The sequence below is a fragment of the Moschus berezovskii genome, chromosome 3 (assembly GCF_049115385.1).
Source record: "Moschus berezovskii isolate FMDL1 chromosome 3, NW_MosBer_1.0, whole genome shotgun sequence".
In the NCBI taxonomy this organism is placed as follows: domain Eukaryota; kingdom Metazoa; phylum Chordata; class Mammalia; order Artiodactyla; family Moschidae; genus Moschus; species Moschus berezovskii.
The window spans coordinates 74,288,264-74,311,861 of record NC_142462.1 but is presented as its reverse complement, the minus strand read 5'-3'; the positions used below and the strand labels follow the sequence as shown (position 1 = coordinate 74,311,861).

At 52.5% G+C, this 23,598-nt stretch overlaps 1 protein-coding gene across 2 annotated transcripts in view; it reads left to right on the top strand.

Annotated features, from left to right (window-relative positions):
• ADCYAP1R1 (ADCYAP receptor type I) overlaps window positions 1–23,598 on the top strand; it is a 62,804-nt gene that overhangs the window by 15,937 nt on the left and 23,269 nt on the right. For both annotated transcript variants that reach the window (XM_055420922.2, XM_088834596.1), the window contains 8 exons: window positions 14,478–14,585; window positions 16,657–16,677; window positions 17,906–17,947; window positions 20,383–20,492; window positions 21,134–21,231; window positions 21,728–21,860; window positions 22,750–22,903; window positions 23,332–23,392. In XM_055420922.2, the coding sequence (XP_055276897.1) occupies window positions 14,478–14,585; window positions 16,657–16,677; window positions 17,906–17,947; window positions 20,383–20,492; window positions 21,134–21,231; window positions 21,728–21,860; window positions 22,750–22,903; window positions 23,332–23,392 (727 nt within the window). The remainder of the gene's footprint in view (window positions 1–14,477; window positions 14,586–16,656; window positions 16,678–17,905; window positions 17,948–20,382; window positions 20,493–21,133; window positions 21,232–21,727; window positions 21,861–22,749; window positions 22,904–23,331; window positions 23,393–23,598) is intronic.

Here is a 23,598-nt window from a genome sequence, read left to right as displayed (position 1 = left end):
TGAGGGCCAGGGAGCCGGTATCTGTGTGTCCACTGCCACTGGAGCTGGAGGTAGGAGGGGATGGCACTGGGGGCTTCTTCCCCCAAGCTGCTATCTCTCCAGCTTTTCCTAGGACACCACCTGGACCTCGCTCCTCTAACCCTGCCTCGAGGACCCTGTGAGTCAGGTCACCCTCCAGCCTGATCTCAAGCCTGTGGGAGAATTCCACTGACCCACCCACTGGCTCATTCACTCACTCACTCACTCATCCCCTTGCCCTCTCACTCATTCAGCTCTCACAACAAGCTGGCATCTTGGGCCCTGCCTGTGGAGTGCGATCAAGGTCAGAGGAAGGATGAGGGCCTGCCGAGAGAGAACCCTACCTGTAGAGTTCTCCTGGGGAGTGTGGAGACATCTCTGGGGAATAGGTCAGTGCAGTTCAGACCATCTGGGAAGGCTTTCTGGAAGAGCAGAGAGGGGTCAGGGACCAGATTTGCGCTTTGGAGGGCAGATGGGGAAGCCAGGGAAGTTTCAGGTTGGGGCTGACCCTAGTAAAAGTAGGAAGGAGGCAGTGAGTATGGTCGGAGGGAATTGTGACAGCTGGCACTCAGATACTAGGGGCCAGGTTCTAAATCATTACACATTCACAATTGCATAGCACAGCTCATTTAAACCTCACCGACCTACGAGCCAGTCAGCATTTTCCTCCCATTTTCTGGATGAGGCTGTACAGACTCACAGAGGGTAGGTCACTACCTGTTACCTGGTAAGTTATACAGCCTGGAAGGGTGGAGCCAGGACATGCCTTTGATCCTTCAAGAGTTCGTGCTCTCTGATCACTAGACTGCATTTTGGCTCAGAAAGGAGGGAGGAGACAGCCCCACCCCCGCCTCCCCCTGGCTGCAGTGAAAGGTCACAGGGCAGAGGAAGTTGAAATGAGGCTGGAGAGAGGACTTGGGAGAGAGGAGAGGCTTACATCTGCACCCCCTGCCGCCCACCCTCCTGAAGGCCTGCAATTTTCTTGGCTACTAAAGGCCAGAGGGTGTTTGTGTTTCCAAGGGCCGGGCTGGCTGGAGGCCTCAGCCTCTAGTGACCTGCTTGGCTAGGTCTCCCAGGCCCCAGCTTCAGCCTTATGGAAGGAGAGGGGCAGGTAGAGGGGAGGCGTGAGTGTCCAGCTCAGCTTACTTCAGGGTTCCTTCCTGCTGGCTGAGGTTGGAGGAGCCCCACCTTGAGGGTCCTTCAGAGCAGGGGACCTCTGGGTACTCCAGTGCAGATGTCCTGGGAGATATCTGCCATCCTGTCAGCTGCCAGGGCTTGGGCTTGACTCAAGACTCAGGCTGGGTCCTCGGAGCATCCTTGGCTTCAGGTTTAACACACTTATGAACCATGGGTAGCCATTCATCCCATCGCGCTTTGTAGAACTTCGAGGAGCATTTAAAGATGATGATGGTCAGGCCTTTCTCAAAGCAATGTGGGGAGAATTTGGGCAGGGTGGCACTTGTTGAGAGTGTGTGTTAAAAGCCTCTCAATGATTCTAGAGTATATCCAAGTTTTAGAACCACTGGTTTGGTCAGAGAAGACCATCCTCCAGGGTGCTCATGTCAGCTCAGGCCAGAGAGCAGTGCTCAGGGTCCAGGCAAACCCAGCTGGGAGGCAAGAGTCCCATCTGACAGTAACCAAGAGTCAGCAGTTGTGCGTTCTGGTATTGATATCTGTGCCTGGGGCGAATGGAGAGGGACCAGCTCTCCTGCTACACCCCTTCTCTGCACCTCCCCTGCCCTTCTGTCCCAAGCACACGCGCTATGCATGGAATATTGGTCAAGGGTCAGCCAGTGTCACTGAAATACACCTGAACAAGGAAATCTGTCAGCCTGTTCCAGTGACTGTGAGTGTGAATTCACGACAACATTTTTATATATATTTTTATGCTGATGGCTCAGCAGTGAAGAATCCGCCTGCAATATAGGAGATGTGGGTTCAATCCTGGATCAGGAAGATCCCCTGGAGGAGGAAATGGCAACCCACTCCAGTATTCTTGCCTGGAGAATCCCATGGACAGAGCAGCCTGGTGGGCTACAGCCCAAAAGGTCACAAAATTGACTGGACATGACTAAGCAATTGAGTATGAGCATGTACTAATATTTATATATTTACTACTTGTGGGCTTCCTTGGTAGCTCAGCTGGTAAAGAATCCACCTGCAATGCAGGAGACCCTGGTTCAATTCCTGGTTCAGAAACATCCCCTGGAGAAGGGATTGGTTACCCTCTCCAGCATTATTGGGCTTCCATGGTGGCTCAGACGGTACAGAATCTGCCTGCAATGTGGGAGACCTAGGTTCGATCCCTAGGTTGGGAAGATCCTCCAGAGAAGGGCAAGGCAACCTACTCTAGCATTCTTGCCTGGAGAATCCCAGTGGACAAAGGAGCCTGGCAGGCTACAGTCCATGGGGTCTCAAAGAGTTGGACATGACTGAGCGACTAAGCACAGCATAGCATATTACTTGTACATCCCATGATCTTTTATATCCAGTAAAGTGAGTGCATTAGAATGAGGACACTGGTCTGTTAGAGACGAGATTTGTCTGTGGCATGTTGTAGCTGTGTAACTGTAGGTGGGGGGCTCCCAGGAGGGCACCTGCATCCGCTTAAATCCTTACTCCTCACTGATCCTGGGATACCCACCCCCCACCCCCATAGAGAATGTGGGATGGTAATGTATATAGTGGCCTTCAGAGTGGAAGCCGAGGGACAGTGATAGGCTGGGGAGGGGCACTGGAGCTTGGCAGGGGGCTTAAGCGAGTAGAAAATACAGGGAAGATCATGGAGAGTGAAAGCAAGTTTCTGACTGGGTGGTTTCCTCTGCACCATCCTTGGCAGGTTTTAAGGATGTTTATTGGGACCATTGTTGAGGCGATATATTTAGTGGTTTTGTCCCTCATTCCAAACCCCTGCATGCGAACTAGATCTTGAGACAACACCAAGTCTGGCTTCATCGCTGTGACGCACGGAGAGGCTGAGGCCAGAGGTGGCCATCACTGGCCAAGTCACACCGAGGGCCGGAGCCAGCTCTGGGACAGGCCCCAGGTCTGCTGTCCCAGCCGGGGAGCGCTAGGAAACAAGGAGACAAGAGACAAGGAGAAAGGACTCCTGTGCGTGGGAACCAGAGCTGCCTCTCTGAAGCGTCCCCAGGCCCACGCAGGGCACAGGCACCGCCCGCTGGGCTGGCCGCTTTGTTCTCTCGGTTTAGCCCAGGCAGCCCTGCCAGCCCTGGTGAGTCCTGCCAGCACCTCTTCTTTGTGGGGCTGCGGGTTTGCCTCAGTCTGGAGGCCTTCCCTGCATTTAAGTGGGCTGATCAGGTGTGGTCCTCCTTGGGGGTCCTCCACCCCATACTCTGGAGGAGATGGAAGAGGGAGGCCAGCAGTGGCTTTGGCACGAGCAGGAGGAAAGCGGCTTGGAGGAGACACAGCAGCCTGCTCATTGCTATTCTGACCCAGCCGCTGAGGCCTGTCCAGGGTGCAGAGTGCATATCCCAGCCCCCAGCTCCACTCTCACCAGGAGAGGGGCCTGAAGGAGGGAGGGAGAACCTCCGCAAGGCTGGGCCCAGGCTCGCCATCCTTGGAGCAAGCTCAGCTTCTTGTCTGTGCCTCCCAGCGGCTCTGAGAATGAACAGACCCCCAGCATGGGGGTCTGCAGGGACCCTCCCTCTGAGGAACTCACTTCCCAGATCTGACAAAGGGTTCAGTTTCTGTCCAAACCTGTTTTCCTTTGGTCCCGTAGTTCTCAGACATAATCCTGTATCAGAACTTGCTGGAAGGCTTGTTAAAACCCAGATTGCTGGGCCGAACCCCAGTTTCTGACCCAGTGGATCTGATGGGGCCCGAGTGTCCATACCTCTGGCAAGCTCCCTGTGGCACTCCTGCAGGACCATTGACTCCCACAGAGAAGGGCTGCGTCTTTAGCCCTCCCTCCCTTCCCCTAGCACCGAATTCACAGCTGGTCTGCATTTTATGGATCAGAAACATTGGCTGTAAAGTAAATTTCAGTATGTTGAATCATTTTTTACCCTTGAATCATGTGCCGAGATGAGGGACTTGTTCCGACAATACCCAGGCGCCCTCGGGCAGCTTCTCTAAAGAGGGGACTGTGCTTTTGTGTGAGTCCCCCTGGTCTCACGAGTGTGGAACGCTGTGTGGAACTGGACGGAATCATTGCCATGACAACCCGAGATTAGCTCCTTATTTTGTTCCAGTCGGGGCTAATGGCTCTTGCAGTCTCTCTCCATTCAACCTGCCCAAGTGGTCTTTCCCCCTCCTGCTGTCACAAGGCACTGCATCTCCTTGGCTGCTGTGAGTATCAGTGTCTCAGTGGGAGCAGCCCCAGAGAGTGTGCCCACCATCACCTCTCACCCCAGCAGAAATCCCCCTGGGCCTGAATTCCTCTCACCGAGTCCCCACCGAGGCTTTTAGTGGGATACACTGGGCCAGGAAGGCGTAGGCAGGCTTCATGGAGAGTCGGGAGGCTTGGGGTGTCAGAGTGGAGAGTTCTCCCAGGGAAGAACACTGGTTCTGACTTCCTCTGCACGGGGAAGAAGAGGACGGGAACTCTCTTGACCCTGAAGCCACGTCTGATGCACTTTACCGTCTCCTCCTTGAAGCAGAGTTCGCTGCAGCTGTGTCATCAGTATCTCCCAGTTTTCCTTGTGTTTCTGGCCAGTCTGCCAAGTCTTCTCTGCCAACTTCTCTTCTGAGTGGTGACCTTCCTTTTGTTGGGGCCAGGCCCTAGTCTCTTCTCTGTTTTTTTTTTTTCCTCTCAAATCTACACCCTCTCATTGGACATATTATCTGGGCCCATAGCCCTACATAACTTCCTTGTGCTGACCGCTTCTTGTTCTCTTCCCCCAGTGGAAACTTCCCCTCTGAACACTAGAATTTTATCTAACTACCTATTTGAAATCTAGTTCTGCTTGGCTCTTTGCATCATCTCAAACTAAACATACCCCAGATGACACCCTTGAGCTCCAGCTTGCTGATTCCCTCCACCACCTGCTTCTCATCCAGCCCTCCCCGCCATGGCTGGTGGCTCAGTCAGCTAGCCATCCGGACACTCAAACCCAGACACCATCCTTGGTGCCTCTCTCCCCTTCACTGCATAAGTCAGGGTAGCCTAGACCCTGGTGCAGTAGCAAATGAACCTCAACATCTCGGAGACTTAGTACTGTAACGTTTATTGCTTGCACATCACAGGTCAGTGTGGTGGGAAGAGTGGGGAGGTGAGTTTGACTCCACTTGGTCCTTCAGAGATCCGTCTCGGAACACTGCCACCCTGCACATGTGGCCTCCAGGGATGCTGCAGAGAGGGCTGAGAGAGAAAGGCTGCGCAGTCTGCAAGGGGTGTTTCTGAGACCCATTAGTCATCCCCCGCCCCCTCACCATGAGTGAGCACTAGGTCACATGAGCTGGATGAGCGTGAATGGTCCCTGGCACACTCCCCAGTTGTGTCCAGCCAGTCTGCCACCAAGTCCTGCCTCCAGACCCTCCTGCACAGCACTCCATTCTGTCTCGGCTGCCATGGCTCTTCGTTGAGCCCCACCACCCTCCTCCCAACTGCTGCCACATCCCGATGGACGTGTCTTCGTGTTTGCTTTCCTGCTCTTGAAATGTATTACCTTCCCACACGGCCGAATCAGGCCACGTGCCTCCTTGTCTTAACAACCCTCTGGGGGAGGCAGAATAATGTCCCCACCAAAGATGCCCACATTCTCATCCCCCAAAGCCTGTGGACTGTGTTGCCTTAAAAGACAGAAGGGACTTGGCAAGTATATTTACGTTAAGATGGGTGAGTAGCCTGGATTATTCAGTATATTCACAAGCATCCTTATAAGTGACAGGAGGCAGCAGGAGGGTCAGAGGAGAGAGATTTGAAGATGCTGTGCTACTGGCTTGGAAGATGGAGAAAGGGGCCACAGGGCAAGGGATGTGGGTGGGCTCCTGAGTCTGGAAAAGAGAAGAAAACAGATTCTTCACTAGAGCCTGCAGAAGAAATGCTGACACCTTGACTTTGGCCCCTTTCTGGCTTCTGACCTCCAGAACCGTGAGATAAGAAATCAGGTCGTTGTAAGCCACGTAGTTTTCTGTATTATAGCAGCAATGGGAAAGTAATACACCATCCAAGGTCTTCTTCAGCATTTGGCATTAAATCCAGATTTATTCCCGTGATCACACACTATAAGCCCTGGGCGAGCTGAGACCAGGGGTGCTTATTCATCCCGCTTTTGCTTTTCAGTATCTGACTCTTAACAGACACTTAATATTTCTTGAATATGTGAGTGAAGAAGAGGGAGGGAAGGAGAAAATGAAAAGATGAAAAAAAGGCAAAAGGAGGAGAGGGAGGAGGAGAAAAGGCATCTTGAAATCTTCCAGCCCCAACAGCACTAAGCTTTGTTGGGGCTGGAGTCTGGAACACATAGGGAGAGAGAAGCTGGACGTATTGCGTGGGTGTGGAAGGAAGATGAGTCGTCGTCCTTAGTTTAAAAAAAAAAACAAAAAACCCACGGTGCTCTCAGGAGCCCAGACCCAGTTCTCATCTCCCTGGAAAGTGTTCTTAGGAACATTCGGCTCTGAGGCTCCCGAGGCCAGAGCCAACCCATTGAGAATGGGAGAGAAGACAGACCCCACCTCCCTTCTCATCCGGGTCCAGCTGAGAGGTGATAACTGTAGGAAAAATGTGCACGAGGCCTCCTGGGAAGCCCTGAGGAGACCTGCGTCTCCTTTGACCCCAGTGATGCCAGCCAGAGGGGTGGGTGGAGGGCTGAGAGCTCCCTGTGGGATCAGGGACATTGTCCCATAAAGCAAAACTGTTTATCTATTCACAACATTTCTGACATCAGATGTGTGCGTTTTCCATACCAAGCAATTCTCCAGTTTTCTATGGACACCTAGTGGATGTCCCTACAATTTAATTCAAATCTGACCCTGACTACCTAGAGTTAGCACAGACCCTACAGGTGAAGGGTCAGCTTCAGGAGACTGCTCCCTCATTTCAGACGCTAGTTTCACATTGTGGGTTCTCAGGTAACCCACATTTCAATCTGACTTGGCTACCGATCAGGGGTTTCCATGGCCTCCTTCTCACGCTCAATAATTTGCTATAATGACTTATAGAACACATTTACTAGTTTACTATAAAGGATTTTGTAAACGAACAGCCAGATGAAGAGGTCCATAGGGTGAGGTCCAATAGAATCCCAAGTACGGGAGCTTCTTCGTGGAATGTGCCACTCTCCGCCATGTGGGTGTGTTCACCAACCCAGAAACTCTCCAGATCCCATTGTTTAGGGGCTTATGGATGTTCCATTACGTAGGCACAATGGGTTAAATTGTTGGCCTTTGATGATTAATTTCATTTCTGGCCCCAAGGTGAGAGGTGGGGCTGAAAGTTCCAGTTCCTTAATCCCACAGTTGGTTACCCTGTGGACAAGTCCCTATCCTCCAAGAGCCATGTCATGAGCATACACTCAGGTATGGCTGAAAGGTGCTTATGAATAATGAAAGCTGCTCCTCTGACACCATTACCCAGGCTGTTCCTAGGGTTTTAGGAGCTCTATGCCCGAGTGCCGAAGAATTGATGCTTTTGAACTGCGGTGCTGGAGAAGACTCTTGAGAGTCCCTTGCATGGCAAGGAGCTCAAACCAATCAATCCTAAAGGAAATCAACCCTGAATATTCATTGGAAGGACTAATGCTAAAGCTGAAACTCCAGTACTTTGCCACTCGATGCAAATAACTGACTCATTGGAAAAGACCCTGATGCTGGGAAAGATTAAAGGTGAAAAGAGAAAGGGCCAGCAGAGGATGAGATGATTAGATAGTATCACTGACTCAATAGACATGAGTTTGAGCAAACTCTGGGAGATCATGAAGGACAAAGGAACCTGGTGTGCTATAGTCCATGGCGTCACAAAGAGTCGGATACAACTTACTGACTGAACAGCACCAAACAGTCAGGAATCTGGGATGAAGACCAAATGTGTAATTCTTATTATATCACAATATCATAGTCTCACAATATCAGAGTCATTATGATTTATTGTATCATGATATCGAATTTATTTTGTCACAATATCATAGTCTCCTAAACCCAGACACTAGACTTGGGCCCTGAGGTTTGGGTTCTACTTTTAGGCTTCCTACCTGCTCTGATGCTACAGGAATTATCCTACTAGGATCTTTAGTCTGTGGAGGGGAGGTAGGCCAGAAGCCAGGAGGGCTTGTAGAGTGTGATGGGCCATGGGGCAGGTGGGGGAACCTTGGCAGATGCCCTGTTGAGGATGTCTGTCCTGGCAGTGGGGCCAGGGAGGGCAGCCCCAGGCTCCTGGCCATCCTTCCAGATCCCAGCAGGTCCTGAATGACTCTTTTCCAGATCTGAGCTCTAATCACTCAAGGAGCTAGGAGACCGCTCAGAGTCACCCAGCCCTTGATGTGCTCAATGGGACACTGAGTCAGGCTGGAGGGTGTGGAGACTTGCCAGAATCATGCTGTGAGCCCTTGGCAAAACTCGAGTCACTGACGCCCTGCCGATGTGGAGGGGGCACCCTGTCCTTTCCCTCCTGCTGCCCTCAAATGTGAACTTCTCAAATTTGTTTTCTCTAGCACTGTAGCCCTGGGTCTGATGGGCTCTGGCACATGCTAGCTGCTCAGTAAACATTTGTTGGAAGGTTGGATCCCTCACTGCCTCCGTGTCTCTGACCTTCAACCTGGGCTCCTCGGCCCTTGTGACTATGTTCCCTCACTCATCTAGCAAGTTCTGGGCCTCGGGAATGTCAGCTGGCAGAAGCAGCTGGCTGTGCCAGGGCCTAATGTTCCACATTAAGGAACATCTGTTGGCAAGGGCTCCCAGGGTGTGGGCCAGACATAGCCACACTCCATGGCCATTCTATGGTCAGCACGGGCCACGTCAGCCAAAGATGTACTGTTAGGTCTCTTTCAAGGACTCGTTGTCATGACTAGCTGTGTAGGGGGGACTGTCATGGGCAGACAAGAGTCATCAGTAACAGGCTTGGGACCCATCTCCCTTCATGTGGCCCCAAGAATCCTCATCATCTTGGTTTGTTATCCTCAGAGCTTTCTGTGATGCTTCTCGCTCCCAAACGCAGTCATTCTGGAAGCAGGATACTATCGGTTCATGTGACTGCATGTGAATTCTAAAGTTGCTGTTCAGTCGCTAAGTCGTGTCCAACTCTTTATGACCCCATGGACTGCAGCATGACAAGCTCCTCTGTCCTCCACTGTCTCCCGGGGTTTGCTCAAACTCATGTCCATCGAGTCAGTGATGCTATCTAACCATTCTAAAGTAGCCAGGTCTGAATGCTCAGAGAGAGGGTTTTTTGCATATGGCAACTTTGGACGCTTTCTGATCTAAACATGACCCGAAACTGTGGGCCCCAACAGAGTGGCTGTGAGCTCAGGAGGCCCACCCCAGCCCCCCACCCCTGCCCAAAGCCTGCCGGGCTTCCTCTGTGTCTGCCCAGTGGCCCTGCACCGGCCTTTCTCACCTGCTTGGGCTCTCTTTCATCTCTCTGCCTAGGTCTGTCTCAGGGAAATGATTCCCAGGGATACCTAAGTGAAATAATGAGATTAGTGGTAAGAACAATGGTGGCCAGGCCCTGAGTCAGTCTGCCTTTCTTCCGACAACTTTTCATGTATGAACTCAGTAATCCTTCCTGCAGCCCTGGGGGTGGGACAGGCACAGGCTGTCTTGTGCCTGGCAGAGGAGCCCTCCAAAGTCCTCCACCAGCCAAGTGAGATCCCTTTCCTGGAAGTCTGCACTCTGCCTTTGGACATGCTGCATACTACCTCCCGTCTCTGCCTTTGCCCCTCTGTCATGATTATATCACTAAATGCACTTCCTCTCCCCACCTGCAGCGCGTGGAGTTTCCTGCTCCTCTTGTCTTGTGGCCTTTCCCTGGATGGCCTCTCATCCTGTGGCCTCGCCCACGCCCCTTGTGCTGGAGTATAAAGCAAGGACCAGGCTTCAGGGACCATGTTAAGAAGCTGAGGTGGTAGGGCCACTGGCTGGTGCTTACCCATAGTGGTGGCTGTGTGACCTGGTCACATCTTTCTTTGGAAGAGCTTGCGGTCACAGGTGTGTGGGGATGAGTGAGGAGACCAGTGGGGAAGCTGTAACCAGGGTCCCAGGGAAAAGTGGTCTGCTCTTGACCAGGTGGAGGTCCTAGGATAGAGAGTAGGGTAAGGATTCTACAAATATTGGACTGTTAGACCAGCAGGACTTGGTGACCAGTTGGCTATGGAGCATGAAGGAGAAGGTGATGAAGTGAGAGTGATTCCAGGGCTCCAACTGGGGCTGAGGCAGGAAATCAGGTTTTGTAGGAGATGCTCAGTTGAGTCTTGGACAGGCTGGGTGTGGATTGTCCTGGACCTTTCAAGGTGGGGATATCCAGCAGGCACCTGACTGTGAGAGGCAGCCTTCAGGTTGTGCAGGGACAGGCTTGGGAGTTGTGTATATAATTCTGTCAGGAAGCCCTTAAGCCTGGTTCAGTTCAGTTCAGTTCACTGATTCAGGCATGTCTGACTCTTTGCAACCCCGTGGACTGCAGCATGCCAGGCTTCCCCGTCCATCACCAACTCCTGGAGCTTGCTCAAATTCATGTCCATCGAGCCAGTGATGCCATCCAGCCATCTCATCCTTTGTTGTCCCCTTCTCCTCCTGCCTTCAATCTTTCCCAGCATCAGGGTCTTTTCTAATGAGTCAGTTTTTCCCATCAAGTGGCCAAAGTATTGGAGCTTCAGCTTCAGCATCAGTTCTTCCAATGAATATTCAGGACTGATTTCCTTTATGATGGACTGGTTGGATCTCCTCGCAGTCCGAGGGACTCTCAAGAGTCTTTTCCAACACCACAGTTCAAAAGCATCAATTCCTTGGTGCTCAGCTTTCTTTATGGTCTCTCATATATATGACTACTGGAAAAAACATAGCTTTAACTATACAGACCTTTGTCGGGAATGTCTCTGCTTCTTAATATGCTGTCTAGATTTGTCATAGCTTTTCTTCCAAGAAGCAAGTGTCTTTTAATTTTACTTGCTCCTTGGAAGAAAAGTTTTGGGTCTGTTGATCTCGTCTAAGATGAGTGGAGCAAAGGGCTGAGGGCAGGGAAGATGCGAGCCCCTGCATCCTATCAGGTGGGGCCCAGTGACGAGGGCCAGTAAGGTCAAGTAGGGGTGATGAGGTCAGTAAGGTCAAGAGGCCCCTCGTGGAGAGGGGTATGACGTCAGATGAGGGTGAAGCATGAGGGGGAGGTGAGGATGGAGTGACAAGGAGTGCAGAGAACAACACCAGGAGGCCGGTAGGGGCTGGGAGGAGAGTGGGCACAGGGGTTGGAGGGTCTACTGAGCGCCCCAAATCTGAAAGTCTGGTCTTCAGACTTGACCTCATCCTCCTGCTGGCAGCTCACGTGCCGTGCGTCACTGTCTCAATGATCCCTAAATAGCTCTCAGTTTGTCCTCACTCCTCTCCATCCCTCGGTGCTCACCTGATCTGGGCATGCGTCCCCACCATGGTGGCCTCTGAGGGGGTCCCTGCCTCCCGTCCCTTTGTGCTCTGAGTCCTTTCATAGTCCTGGGGCTTGGCTGTGTAGGTCTCTGCCTGGCTGACTCTGCCCTCCTCCCCACCCCCATCTGACCAGTTTGTGCTCCTCCTTCAGGTTCCTCCTTCATTTTCACTCCATCTCTCCGCTCCAGGCCTGTCCCGAAAGGCAGTGGGTGGCCGGGGCATGGGGTAGTGGTGGCAATGGAGCATCCTCAGGCCAGCCAGTTCCTGCCTCTCCCTCCACCCAGGAGGTTGATCTGAAGCTGGACCTCACAGTGATGTGGAGCCTGGGGATGTGGAAGAGCTCGTGCAGGGTGCTGTGTGTGTGCGTGCCGCATGTGTGCTCCATGTGTGCTCTGCATGTGTCTGTGCTCTGTGTGCTGTGTGTGTCTGTGCTTTGTGTTTGTGTGTGCTGTGTTGTGTGCTCTGTGTGCTTTGTGTCTGTGCTGTGTGTGTGCTGTGTGTGTCTGTGAGTTATGTGTTTGTGTGTTGTGTGTGTGTGTGCTCTGTGTTTGCTCTGTGTGTGTACGCGCTCTGTGTGTATGCTCTTTGTGTGCTCTGTGAGTGTGTGTGCTCTGTGTGTGCTCTGTGTGTGTGCTCTGTGTGTGCACTCTGTGTGTGCGCTCTGTGTGTATGCTCTGTGAGTGTGTGCTCTGTGTGTGTGTGTGCTCTGTGAGTGTGTGCTCTGTTAGTGTGTGTGCTCTCTGTGTGTGTATGCTCTGTGAGTGTGTGCTCTGTGTATGTGCTCTGTTAGTGTGTGTGCTCTCTGTGTGTGTATGCTCTGTGAGTGTGTGCACTCTGTGTGTGTGCTTAGTGAGTGTGTGCTCTGTGTGTGTGTGCTCTGTGTGTATGCTCTGTGATTGTGTGCTCCTTTAGTGTGTGTGCTCTGTGTGTGTGTGCTCTGTGAGTGTGTGCTCTGTTAGTGTGTGTGCTCTCTGTGTATGCTCTGTGAGTGTGTGCGCTCTGTGTGTGTGCTTAGTGAGTGTGTGCTCTGTGTGTGTGTGCTCTGTGTGTGCTCTGTGTGTATGATCTGTGATTGTGTGCTCCTTTAGTGTGTGTGCTCTGTGTGTGTGTGCTCTGTGTGTGCTCTATGTGTGTGTGCTCTGTGAATGTGTGCTGTGTGTGTGTGTGCTCAGTGAGTGTGTGCTCTATGAGTGTGTGCTGTCTGTGTGTGTGTGCTCTATGTGTTTGCTTTGTGTGTGTGCTGTGTCCGCGGTTTGTGTGTGTGCTGTGTGTGTGCTCTGTGTGTATGCTGTGAGTGTGTGCTCTGTTAGTGTGTGTGCTCTGTGATTGTGTGCTGTGTGTGTGTGTGCTCTGTGTATGCTCTGTGAGTGTGTGCTCTGTGTGTGTGCTCTGTGAGTGTGTGCTCTTTGTGTGTGTGCTGTGAGTGTGTGCTCTGTGTGTGTGTGCTCTGTGAGTGTGCTTAGTGAGTGTGTGCTCTATGTGTGTGTGCACTGTGTGTGAGCTCTGTATGTGCTCTGTATGTGTGTGCTGTGTGTGTGTGCTCTGTTAGTGTGTGTGCTCTGTGATTGTGTGCTGTGTGTGTGTGTGCTCTGTGTGTGCTCTGTGTATGCTCTGTGAGTGTGTGTTCTGTGTGTGTGTGCCGTGTGTGTGTGCTCTGTAAGTGTGTGCTCTAGGTGTGTGTGCGCTGTGTGTGTGCTGTGTGTGAGCTCTGTGTGTGCTCTGTGAGTGTGTGCTCTTTGTGTGTGTACTGTGAGTGTGTGCTCTGTGTGTGTGTGCTGTGTGTGTGTGCTCTGTGAGTGTGCGCTCTATGTGTGTGTGTGCGCTGTGTGTGTGAGCTCTGTATGTGCTCTGTATGTGTATGCTGTGTGTGTGCTCTGTGAGTGTGTGTGCTCTGTGAGTGTTTGTGCTCTGTGTGTGGTGTGTGCTCTGTGTTTGTGTGTGTGCTCTGTGTGTGTGTTTGTACTGTGTGTGTGCTCTGTGAGTGTGTGCTCTATGTGTGTGTGCGCTGTGTGTGTGAGCTTTGTATGTGCTCTGTGTGTGTGTCCTGTGTGTGTGCTGTGTGAATGTGTGCTGTGTGAGTGTGTGCTCTGTGAGTATGTGTCCTCTGTGTGTGTGTGTGCTCTGTGAGTGTGTGTGCTCTGTGTGTGTGCTCTGTGTGTGTGTGCTCTGTGTGTGGTATGTGCTCTGTGTGTGTGTTTGTACTGTGTGTGTGTGCTCTGTGTGTGCTCTGTTAGTGTGTGCTCTGTGTGTGGCGTGTGCTCTGTGTGTGTGTTTGTACTGTGTGTGTGTGCTCTGTGTGTATGCTCTGTGAGTGTGTTCTCTGTGTGTGCTGTGTGAGTGTGTGCTCTGTGAGTATATGTGCTCTGTGTGTGTGTGTGCTTTGTGTGTGTGCTGTGTGTGTGAGCTCTGTGAGTGTGTGTGCTCTGTGTGTGTGCTCTGTGAGTGTGTGCTCTGTGTGGTGTGTGCTCTGTGTGTGTGTTTGTACTGTGTGTGTGTGCTCTGTCTGTATGCTCTGTGAGTGTGTGTGCTCTGTGTGTGTGTGCTCTGTGTGTGGTGTGTGCTCTGTGAGTGTGTGTGCTCTGTGTGTGTGTGCTCTGTGTGTGTACTCTGTGTGTGTGTGCTCTGTGAGTGTGTGCTCTGTGTGTGGTGTGTGCTCTGTGTGTGTGTGTGCTCTGTGTGTGTGCTTTGTGTGTGTGCTGTGTCCGTGCTCTGTGTGTGTGCTCTGTGTGTGCTCTGTGTGTACGCTCTGTGAGTGTGTACTCTGTGTGTGTGTGCACTGTGTGTGTGCTGTGTGTGTGTGCGCTGTGTGTGTGCTGTGTGTGTGTGCTCTGTGATTGTGTGCTCTGTGTGTGCTATGTGAGTGTGTGCTCTGTGAGTGTGTGTGTGTGGGGGGACTACTGGATGCCCTCTCACCGTGTTTTTCATCCCCACAGGCTGCCCTGGGATGTGGGACAACATCACGTGTTGGAAGCCCGCCCATGTGGGTGAGATGGTCCTCGTCAGTTGCCCTGAACTCTTCCGAATCTTCAACCCAGACCAAGGTGGGTTTCCCCCAGGGCTTCTTCAGGCTACACTCAGTCCAGCCTGTTCCCCCCGTTGGACCCCAGGCATTCCTGGGAGACAAGCACCAAAGACCGGGAGCTCCCTGCACGGAGGTGGTTCCCATTTTGGAGCTCTGTGCTGGTGAGATGAAATCAGGGACCCCCGTGCACAAAGGGACACAGAAGCACCCCTCACACACAGCAAGGCCCCGCAGAGATGCGTCATCATGGTGGGGCAAGGCTAGGCTCTCGGATGTGGGCTCCATCACGTAACCCAGCTGGGGACCTTGAGCAGGGCAGTCACCCCTCTGTCCGCCCATTTCCTAGTCTATCAGATGGGAATGTGGAATGGTGACTGGGAGAATTTAAGTGGAAGATGCTGGTGGCAGTCCCTTAGCAGGACTGGGTGCAGCTTGATGGTCAGCCGTAAGTGTGAGCTGATGTTATCACCATGATCACTCATATAGGGAAGCCCAGATGACTGCTCTCCATGGGGAGGGGCCTGAGGGGAAAGGGTTCCGAGGGATCTCTCCTTTGCATGTGAGTCTGGTGGGCTCTCCAGGCCTATTTCTGCCTTAGCAGAGACTCATGGACTCCAAAAGAAGGTTGGTGTCTGCTTTTAGTGAACATTGACACTGGGAGGGGCCTGGAGCCAGACTGGCCCTCCACCCCCAACTCTGTGGATATCCCAGGGAGCAGGGTGGCAAGCTGGGGGTTGCTGAGTTAGGCTGGGCAGAGGGAGATGGAGGGACTGGGCTCCAGGCAGGTGATGCACTGAGAACCACACATGGACCGCTGAGTCCTAGGTTGGGGCCTTGGTTTGAGGAAGGAGGGTAGGGATCCTTACAGGGTCTGAGACACTTGTGTAGCCTTGCATGAGTCCCTTGAGACCTGGTCCTCAGCTTCCTCCCTCATGTGCCTAAGGCCTCGGCCAGCGTCCCTCTAGAAGTAGAGAGTCTTCAAGCTGCGCTTCACTCCACTGTCCTCTAGCCCATGTGTCAGAGGCAGAGGCAAATTTTTTCACACCTGAAAGTCCAGCAACCTTGTTTCTGCCTGCAGGGGAGTCTGCTTGGAGGAGGTGGTGCAGGGAGATAGAGGCAGTGTGTTGGGGATGCCCGGCCCCGTCTTTGGCTCCCTGCCCACGACTAGAGAAGGCAGAGTCTAGCTATGCTGCCCCCATCTCGCCTCCCCGACTTTCTGCTTGGGCCCGTTAGCCATTACCTCCCACCTCCAGAATCGCAGTTCAGGCCAGTCGAGCAGTGAACTCTCCCATCCTGATAATGGCGTGAGGACTGGATGCAACCCAGAGCAGAACGGGAAGTGCTGAAAGGAGAGGCACAGTGTGAATGGTGGTTTGTCAAGCGGGGTGGCAGCCCAGTGATTCAGCCCCAATTTCTAATTCATTCCTATAGAAACCAACTTAATCACTTCCTCCATTCACGTACTCCTTTCATTCAGTCATTTATTTAAAGTTGACAGAACATCTACTCTGGGTCAGGTGCCGTGGCAGGACTACTTTTCCACCACGCACAGAAAAGGGAAAATGAATCAGCAGTAAAATAAAAATTTCTTAAGATATGCTTTCTTTCAGATTCTATGCCTCCCTCTGGCGATTGCGCAATGAATGTGTTATTTACACCTGCTTCTTAATGGTTCATTAAGACAGGGCCTTTTAGCATCTCCATTCACAAAGTTAGACTTGACTTAAATACTTAGAAAGCTGAGAACCGCAGTTATCCTTTTATTTCCTGGTTCCCAGGGCTGAATCTCACTCATACTTATTGTAATAGCCGCTGCTTTGCAACTGTTGGAGATGCAGGAACGCGATCTCGCTCCTCCTTTGGAATGCCTTTCTTTCTCAGTAACTGTGCCCTGCTCTTGCAGGAATGGTAGAAGTCTCTAGTAGAACGGTAGAATCCCAGCTGGTAGTTCTCAGGCCTCTGGGGCCCCAGCACAGCCTCTCTTCAGGGTCTGGGAGTGGGAAGGAGGAGTGCACCATCAGCAGGGCTCAGGGAGCAGACTGACTTTAGCCAACCTCCTCACCTCTGCGTTTTCTCTCTCTCTGTTTCAGTCTGGGAGACGGAAGCCATCGGTAAGAGGAACCTTGGGGAGGACAGACCGCTGATCATCTGTCCATCTGTCCGTCCAGCAGAAGCCCAGCTCTGACTGTTAGGAGTGGGTGGGGGTGGCATGAGAGGCTCATCAGGGGCTGGGCTCATCCCTCCTTTCCCTCCCCTCCCCCCTTGGCCACCTGGAGCCTGGAGAGACGCAGGGAGACTAAAAGATGCAGCCCTTGGTCTCAGGGTGCTCATGGGCTTGTTTGGGAAGATGGGACTCGCCTATAGAGGGGTCAGCAAGCAAAGACACCTGTGTGCTTTGGCACGAGCTTCTGTACACATACAGGCCTGCCTGTGTGTGTGAGCCCATGCCGATACTGACACCCCCGGGGCCATGGAGTTGGAATGTATGGCAGGCTGTGGAACAGAAGAGCCTGCAGGTGCAGGCAAACTAATGATGGTGTCAGGGAAGGCTTCCTGGAGGAGGTGACATGTCAGTTGGACCTTGAAAACAGAATTTTGAAAAGTAGAGGGAAATGGGGGTTCATTGCTAGCAGAGGATTCAGCCTAAAAAAAGATGGGGGTAGAACTAAAGATTGGGAGAGAAAGATAAAAATATGTCTGAGGAGGAAATCTTTGGAGTTCTGGGGTTCCTTTGATGGGAGCAGTTTGTGAGCTGAGATGGAGGGTTGAACACCAAACAAAAAACCCAAGTGCAGGACCCATATGACTATTCTGTGTCCTTTTTCCTGAAAAGAGCCGATTAATGAGCTTGTTTACAAAACAGAAATAGACTCAGAGATAGAAAACAAACTTATGACTATCAAAGAGGAAAGCGGAGGTGGAGGTAGAGGTAAATTAGGAGTTTTCCACGAACATATATGCAAGTTAGACAAACATCAAGGACAGACGAAAAAGAAAAAAGGCCAGTCACCCTCTTTCAGTCCTCTCTTACTCCAGAGGCCCTCCTCTCCTCCCGACAATGTCTCATTTCCATACCCTGTCGTCCAGTGGGGAGAACTGAGTCATGAGCCACCATTAGCTTCATAGAAATACAAAGCAAATGGGATGGCCCTGGAAGGTGCAGTGTGTATGTGGCTGCTGTGTGCGATGCTTTCTCTTGGCTGAGACCCCGCCTCCTCCCAGCCCCCTCTTCTCTAGACCAGGGGCAGCCTTGACTTTCCAGGGAGCAGAGTAAGCAGTGGATAGCCCTGGCAAGCTGATAGTCAGGTGTCCTGACTCATACCCACGTCTGTTTTGCAGGAGAGTTCGGTTTTGCAGACAGTAAATCCTTGGATCTCTCAGGTAAGGGATGAGCTAAAATTGACCATAGGCTGGCTAGAGGGAGGACGTCTAACATGTGAGGTCACAGGGAGCTAACCTGTGAGCTTGGGGACCCCCTTCCAGGCTGGGCTATGCCCTTCTGTGGCTCTGTGATCTTTGGTAGCTCACTTTCCTTCTCTGATGAAGTGGTGGATTTTCTCCATGGAAATTTGCATGCAAGTGCTTAGACAGGACACTTAATATAATTTCAGGGAAGGACAGATCTCAGTAAAAGAACTTCTGGATTAAATGGCCTGTGATAGCTCGGAGCTCCCACAAGTAGAACAGTGGTTCTCATACTTTGTGATCACAGTCACCTGCGTGCTAAGTCACTTCAATCGTGTCTGACTCTTTGTGACCCTGTGGACTGTAGCCCACCAGGCTCTTCTGTCCGTGGGATTCTCCAGGCAGGAATATTGGAGTGGGTTGCCATTCCCTTCTCTAGCACAGTTACCTAGTGGGCTTGTTAAAACAGATTCTTGGACCTCGCCCCCAGAGTCTCTGATAGAGCAGTCTGGGTAGGGCCTGAGAATGTGCATTTTGGCCAGTCTCCCTGGTGATGCTAATGGGCCCGTCTAGGGAGGGCACCCACTTTGAGAACCTCTGCCCTAAGATCTGTGCTTCTGTGAAGCTGCTGGAGCAAAACAGCCTCATGAAGTAGGCGCAGCCACTGCAGGGTGTTGGCAGTCTGGAGAGTACTCCATCTTCCGGAGATTTCTATCAGAACAATAGACTAGCAGATTCATGGAATAGTTCTAAACAAAAAGGTTTATACTTTTCTGAGCCCACACTATATTTTGAAAAGGGTAAGAAGGAAAATAAAAGAAAGGAAATGGCTTGTATCTCCAGGATACATTTTTAAAAAAAATGTTTTTCAGCGCAGCTTCCCTTTCCTCTTCCCACCACCCTGATATGGGCAGAGCAGAGAGGAGACCCAGGGAAGGGAAGGGCTTGGCCACTGCCATGGTCCCCTAGGACGTGCAGACTTTCTGAAAGAAACGTTCAGAGGGACTTGGAAAGAGGGTACCAATAGCAGCCTGAAACAGATTTGCTGGAAGAAAAAACCATTTGGCATCAAACTGTGGGACAGAAGTGACCTCGTCTCTCCTGGGCCTGCCAGACATCCTCTTTGTCCTGGGTCACATACGACTCACAATCTGAGCTGCGATAAGAGACCAGTCTCCCCGCTCTGGGCAGAGCTGTCTTTATGGCAGGATCACCTACCCTCTGCTGCTTCCCAAAGCCCCTGGAAGTGCATTTCTGACTCTTGGTTGAAAAGAACTGGCCTTGGATCTTTCAACTCAATCAGCAGGACACGAGGTTGGAAAAATGTTGGTATCTCCTGTGTTGGCTGCTGCCCTTGTCCCTGACCGAGCTCCCCAGAGATGGCCTTGGCCTCTGTGCAGGGGTTCTTCCAGCAGCATGGATGCTGGAGCCCCTTTTATGCAGATGTCTTTTGTTTATGATTTCATGGCTCCTGAATCCTGTGAAAGGAAGAGCCACCCTCCAGGTGTCCTAATACACCAGGTGAACTCCCAGAAAGCCAGTCGGGGAAGAGGGGTCAGCCTGGGGCCACACTCAGGGGCTGGGCTGGAGGCAGAGGGGGCTGCTGCCTTTTCCCCTCCCCTAGACATCGTGGTTTCCACTTAGACAGTCAGGAGCAGAGAGGATAAAATGAGCAATCATTAAAGGCTAAAAGGCCCAAGGCGGGGTGAAAACCAGATTGGACTCCACTCTGCAGCCAGCAAATGACTCCTGCCTGCTCTGGTGTCCTACAAAATGGCCTTTAAAGTCAAGCTAAAGAAAATTAAAGTACATTAGTGATAGGAAACAGACGTCTAAACTTGAAAAGGCAGAAGTCTTTTTTTTTTTTTAACCTGAGTATGTATCTTAATAAGATCTGATGCTCTGTTAATGGAGGTCTGGTCCTTGTTAATTAAGCAAGCCACGTGCCCCCTGGACACCGTGGAAGCTGCTGGAAGGCCCAGAACTCCCGGTAAAAGCCTCACCTGGAGCTTCTCCAGATATGACGAGAGCTCCTGCCACGCCGCTGCCCAGTGTGATTCCTGGGCCAGGAACTCTGGGCCTGGAATCTTCATTTGTGGTCCCAGGTTATTCTTGGGCTGTTCCGGGGCCTCCAGGAGGGGCTCAGGCCTTTTCCTAGAGGGAAGGAGGCTGGATTCATTCTGGCTCAGTCCTCTCACTCCTTGTTTAGAGATCAGCTTTCATTGGGCCCCCCGCACCCCACGTTCTTAGTATAAAGGCTAAGCAATTATTATTTTCGCTTGGACACTGGAAGATCTCATGAGCCTGCAGCTGCCATGCTTCTCAGATGGACATGTGGATTTCCAGGAATTTCTACTTAAGGGGAAATAGGCCATTATTCTATGCCTCACTGCATTTTTGTCCTGCTGCAGACATGAGGGTGGTGAGCCGGAATTGCACGGAGGATGGATGGTCGGAGCCATTCCCTCATTATTTCGATGCCTGTGGGTTTGAGGAGTACGAATCTGAGACTGGGGACCAGGTGAGTATCTGCTGCCCTCCTGAAGGTGGAGGGATGGAGCCGAGGAGGCAGGTGGAAGCACGTGTCCGCCAGGGGCCCCGACTCCTGATGGAACTGCAGAAACTCGAGTCCCTAGCCAGCATTCATGAGTGCCTGCTGTGTAGCCAGATGCACGCAGGGCAGGACTTTGACTCACTCATTCTAGGCTCAGAAACAACTGTCTTGCTGCCTGAGATCCTCCGGCCCCTACCACGTGTCCACCACCTCCCTGGTGGCTTTTCCAGGACACCTGCCTTTCTGTGGTCCAGCCATTGTAGGGTTAATGTGGGGCCAGCAGGGGGCCCCCTGGATCCTTCTCCAGGCTAAAGGCTGGCTCCGTTCTGGCTGGTCAGGGCTTCTGCACTCTACCAGCATTTAACTTCTGCGCAGTGCAGATGGACAGAAGTAGGAGGTGGCTCAGTGGGAAGGGGCTTGGGGAGCTTGGGGTGGTGGAGGAACTGATGGGGGAGGGGAGGAGATGTGATCAACTAGCGAATAGGGGAAGGAGGAGCTGGGTAGCATGCCCAGAGGTGGGCAGGCCTGGCCTGGGAGACTTGGTGCCATCCCAAGGGGGCTAGGGGCAGGCCCCACGTGAAGCCCTGCATGTCTGTTCTCTGCTCCAGGATTACTACTACCTGTCGGTGAAGGCTCTGTACACAGTTGGCTACAGCACGTCCCTCGTCACCCTCACCACCGCCATGGTCATCCTGTGTCGTTTCCGGTGAGATTCCTGACAGCCTTCAAGTGATTGCAGCCCACCCCAGTACAGAGCCCTTGCTCTGTGGCTCCCACCCCCGACTCCTGCCCTGGATGTCAGCCCTGGAGGTCTCTTGAAAGAGACCTACAATGAGAGATAGGGCCCCAGAGAGGACAACTGACTTCTCCAGGGCCACACACAGCAGCTCAGCGGCAGGCAGACCATGGGCAGTAGACCTACGCCCCTCACTTTATCTTCCTGGTCTAGACGGAGCGAGGTCACAGGAGGGAGCAGTATGGCCTCCCTCCCTCACTGGAGGAAGCAGTGTGGCCCCCAGTAGTGGGGCCAGGTGGTAAATCCTGGGAGGGAGTGAGGGTTTAGAGAGCTGGGAAGAAGGGGTGGTCTAGGCGGATGATCCCCTTGAGACAAAGCTGTGGAGTCAGCCCAGCCCAGGGTGGAGAGTGGAAGGCTGTGGGGTTCCTTACTTCAAGGCATCTGTCTTCCCCGCCCGTGGGTGTAGGAAGCTGCACTGCACCCGCAACTTCATCCACATGAACCTCTTCGTGTCGTTTATGCTGAGGGCCATCTCCGTCTTCATCAAAGACTGGATCCTCTACGCTGAGCAGGACAGCAATCACTGCTTTGTCTCCACTGTGAGTGCGCTGAGCCCTGCCACGATTGGTCCTCCCTGCAACGCCCCGCTGTCCAGGTGTTTTCCTGCAGGTTGAGTTGTTGACCCCAGTGAGCACAGAAACCCAGGGATGACCATGAGGTTTACTAGCAGCCTGTGATACCCCGGCTTGACATCACGTCCTGTTCCTTGGCCTGTGGGTATACTTGGCAGAGCAGTTGAGGCAGGTCGGGTAGAGATGTCAAGTCCCACTTGACTAAGGAGGGAACTTGGCTCGGAGAGAGGACTGGCCTGTTCATTGGTGCTTTAGCCCAAGACGGAGCCAAGGGGCTGATTGACTGGGGTTTCCTCTGCACCACCTACCCAGTTCTGATAGCTTTGGAAGTAAGCAGAAAGGACAGGCTTTGATGGGGGCAGGATGAGAGAACAGCCCAGAGTAAACGCCTTGACCTGAGAGTGCACACTTGGAGGCGGGTGTCTATGAGACTTCTGGGGGTGCCAAGGGTATCCTATTTACCTGTGTGATATCTGAACCCTTTATTGTGCCAAGGAGGCTCCTTCAGTATCCTCTTTATTCTCCTCTTCTGTGGGGGCTGGGGAAGGGGCAGAAAGTGGGGGAGAGTGAGCCGGAGAAGAAGAAAGAGTTCTGTGTGCACCCCTGACCCCACCCCATCCCCATCCGTTTCTTACATATGCAGAGCTGCCTCCATGGGCAACTTTGATTCAGACTCATAGGGTGCTGCAACTTTAGACTCTGAAGCCAGGAATGTTGAGTCTTTCAGACCCATGGGGTGTTTAAGCCGGAGATGCCTAAGCTAAGGGCCCTCAGGATTCCCCCAGGTCCTGCTGGGCTGGGTTTTCAAGGTTCGGTGGGGGCTTGCGCCTCCCTTCTCTTGCTCACTCACCCTCAGGTGGAATGCAAGGCTGTGATGGTTTTCTTCCACTACTGCGTCGTATCCAACTACTTCTGGCTGTTCATCGAGGGCCTGTATCTCTTCACTCTGCTGGTGGAGACCTTCTTCCCCGAGAGGAGATATTTCTACTGGTACATCATCATTGGCTGGGGTAGGTCTCTGATTGTGGCCTGGACAGGTTTAGGCCCCATAACCATGATGTCCTTTGTCCTGCCATCCGGGAGTATCAGTCAGAGGAGGGAGGCAGAGGGAGGTGCTGCCTGGCCTCACAGCTATGGCATACTGCTGGATCTTGGATACTTTCTTGCTCTTCTTGTAGAAAGCCTACCGGCTGAGGGAGGGGATATGCTCAGGGAGGCAAGGTAGCCCAGGGTCTGAGGGAGACATGGACCTCCAGAAGTCCTGGGTATGAGGGACAGTTAGGGTCCCCAGGACACCAGGTCTGAGAGGGAGATATTCCCCATGGATCAGAACCCCATGTCTGAGGGGTCCATTGGCCCTCAGAAGCCCCAGGTCTGAGGGGGATACTGGGCCTATTAGTTTTCCTATTGTCTTGGGGCTCCTTTTCTTTGTATCCAGGAACACCGACTGTGTGTGTGTCCGTTTGGGCTATGCTGAGGCTCTACTTCGATGACACAGGGTGAGTACATGCTCAAGAGCCAGGGCCGGAGCCCCAGGTAGGCTGTCAATTAAGGCCCGGAACTTCATGTTGACTGTCTCAGACAAACCATCCGATGCCGGGCCTGGCTATACCACCAGCCCTGGGCACTGACTATGCCCTGAACCCACTGTGGGTGAACCCATCCTGCCACATCTCAACTGGGACCCAGTGAGGGAGTGCACAAG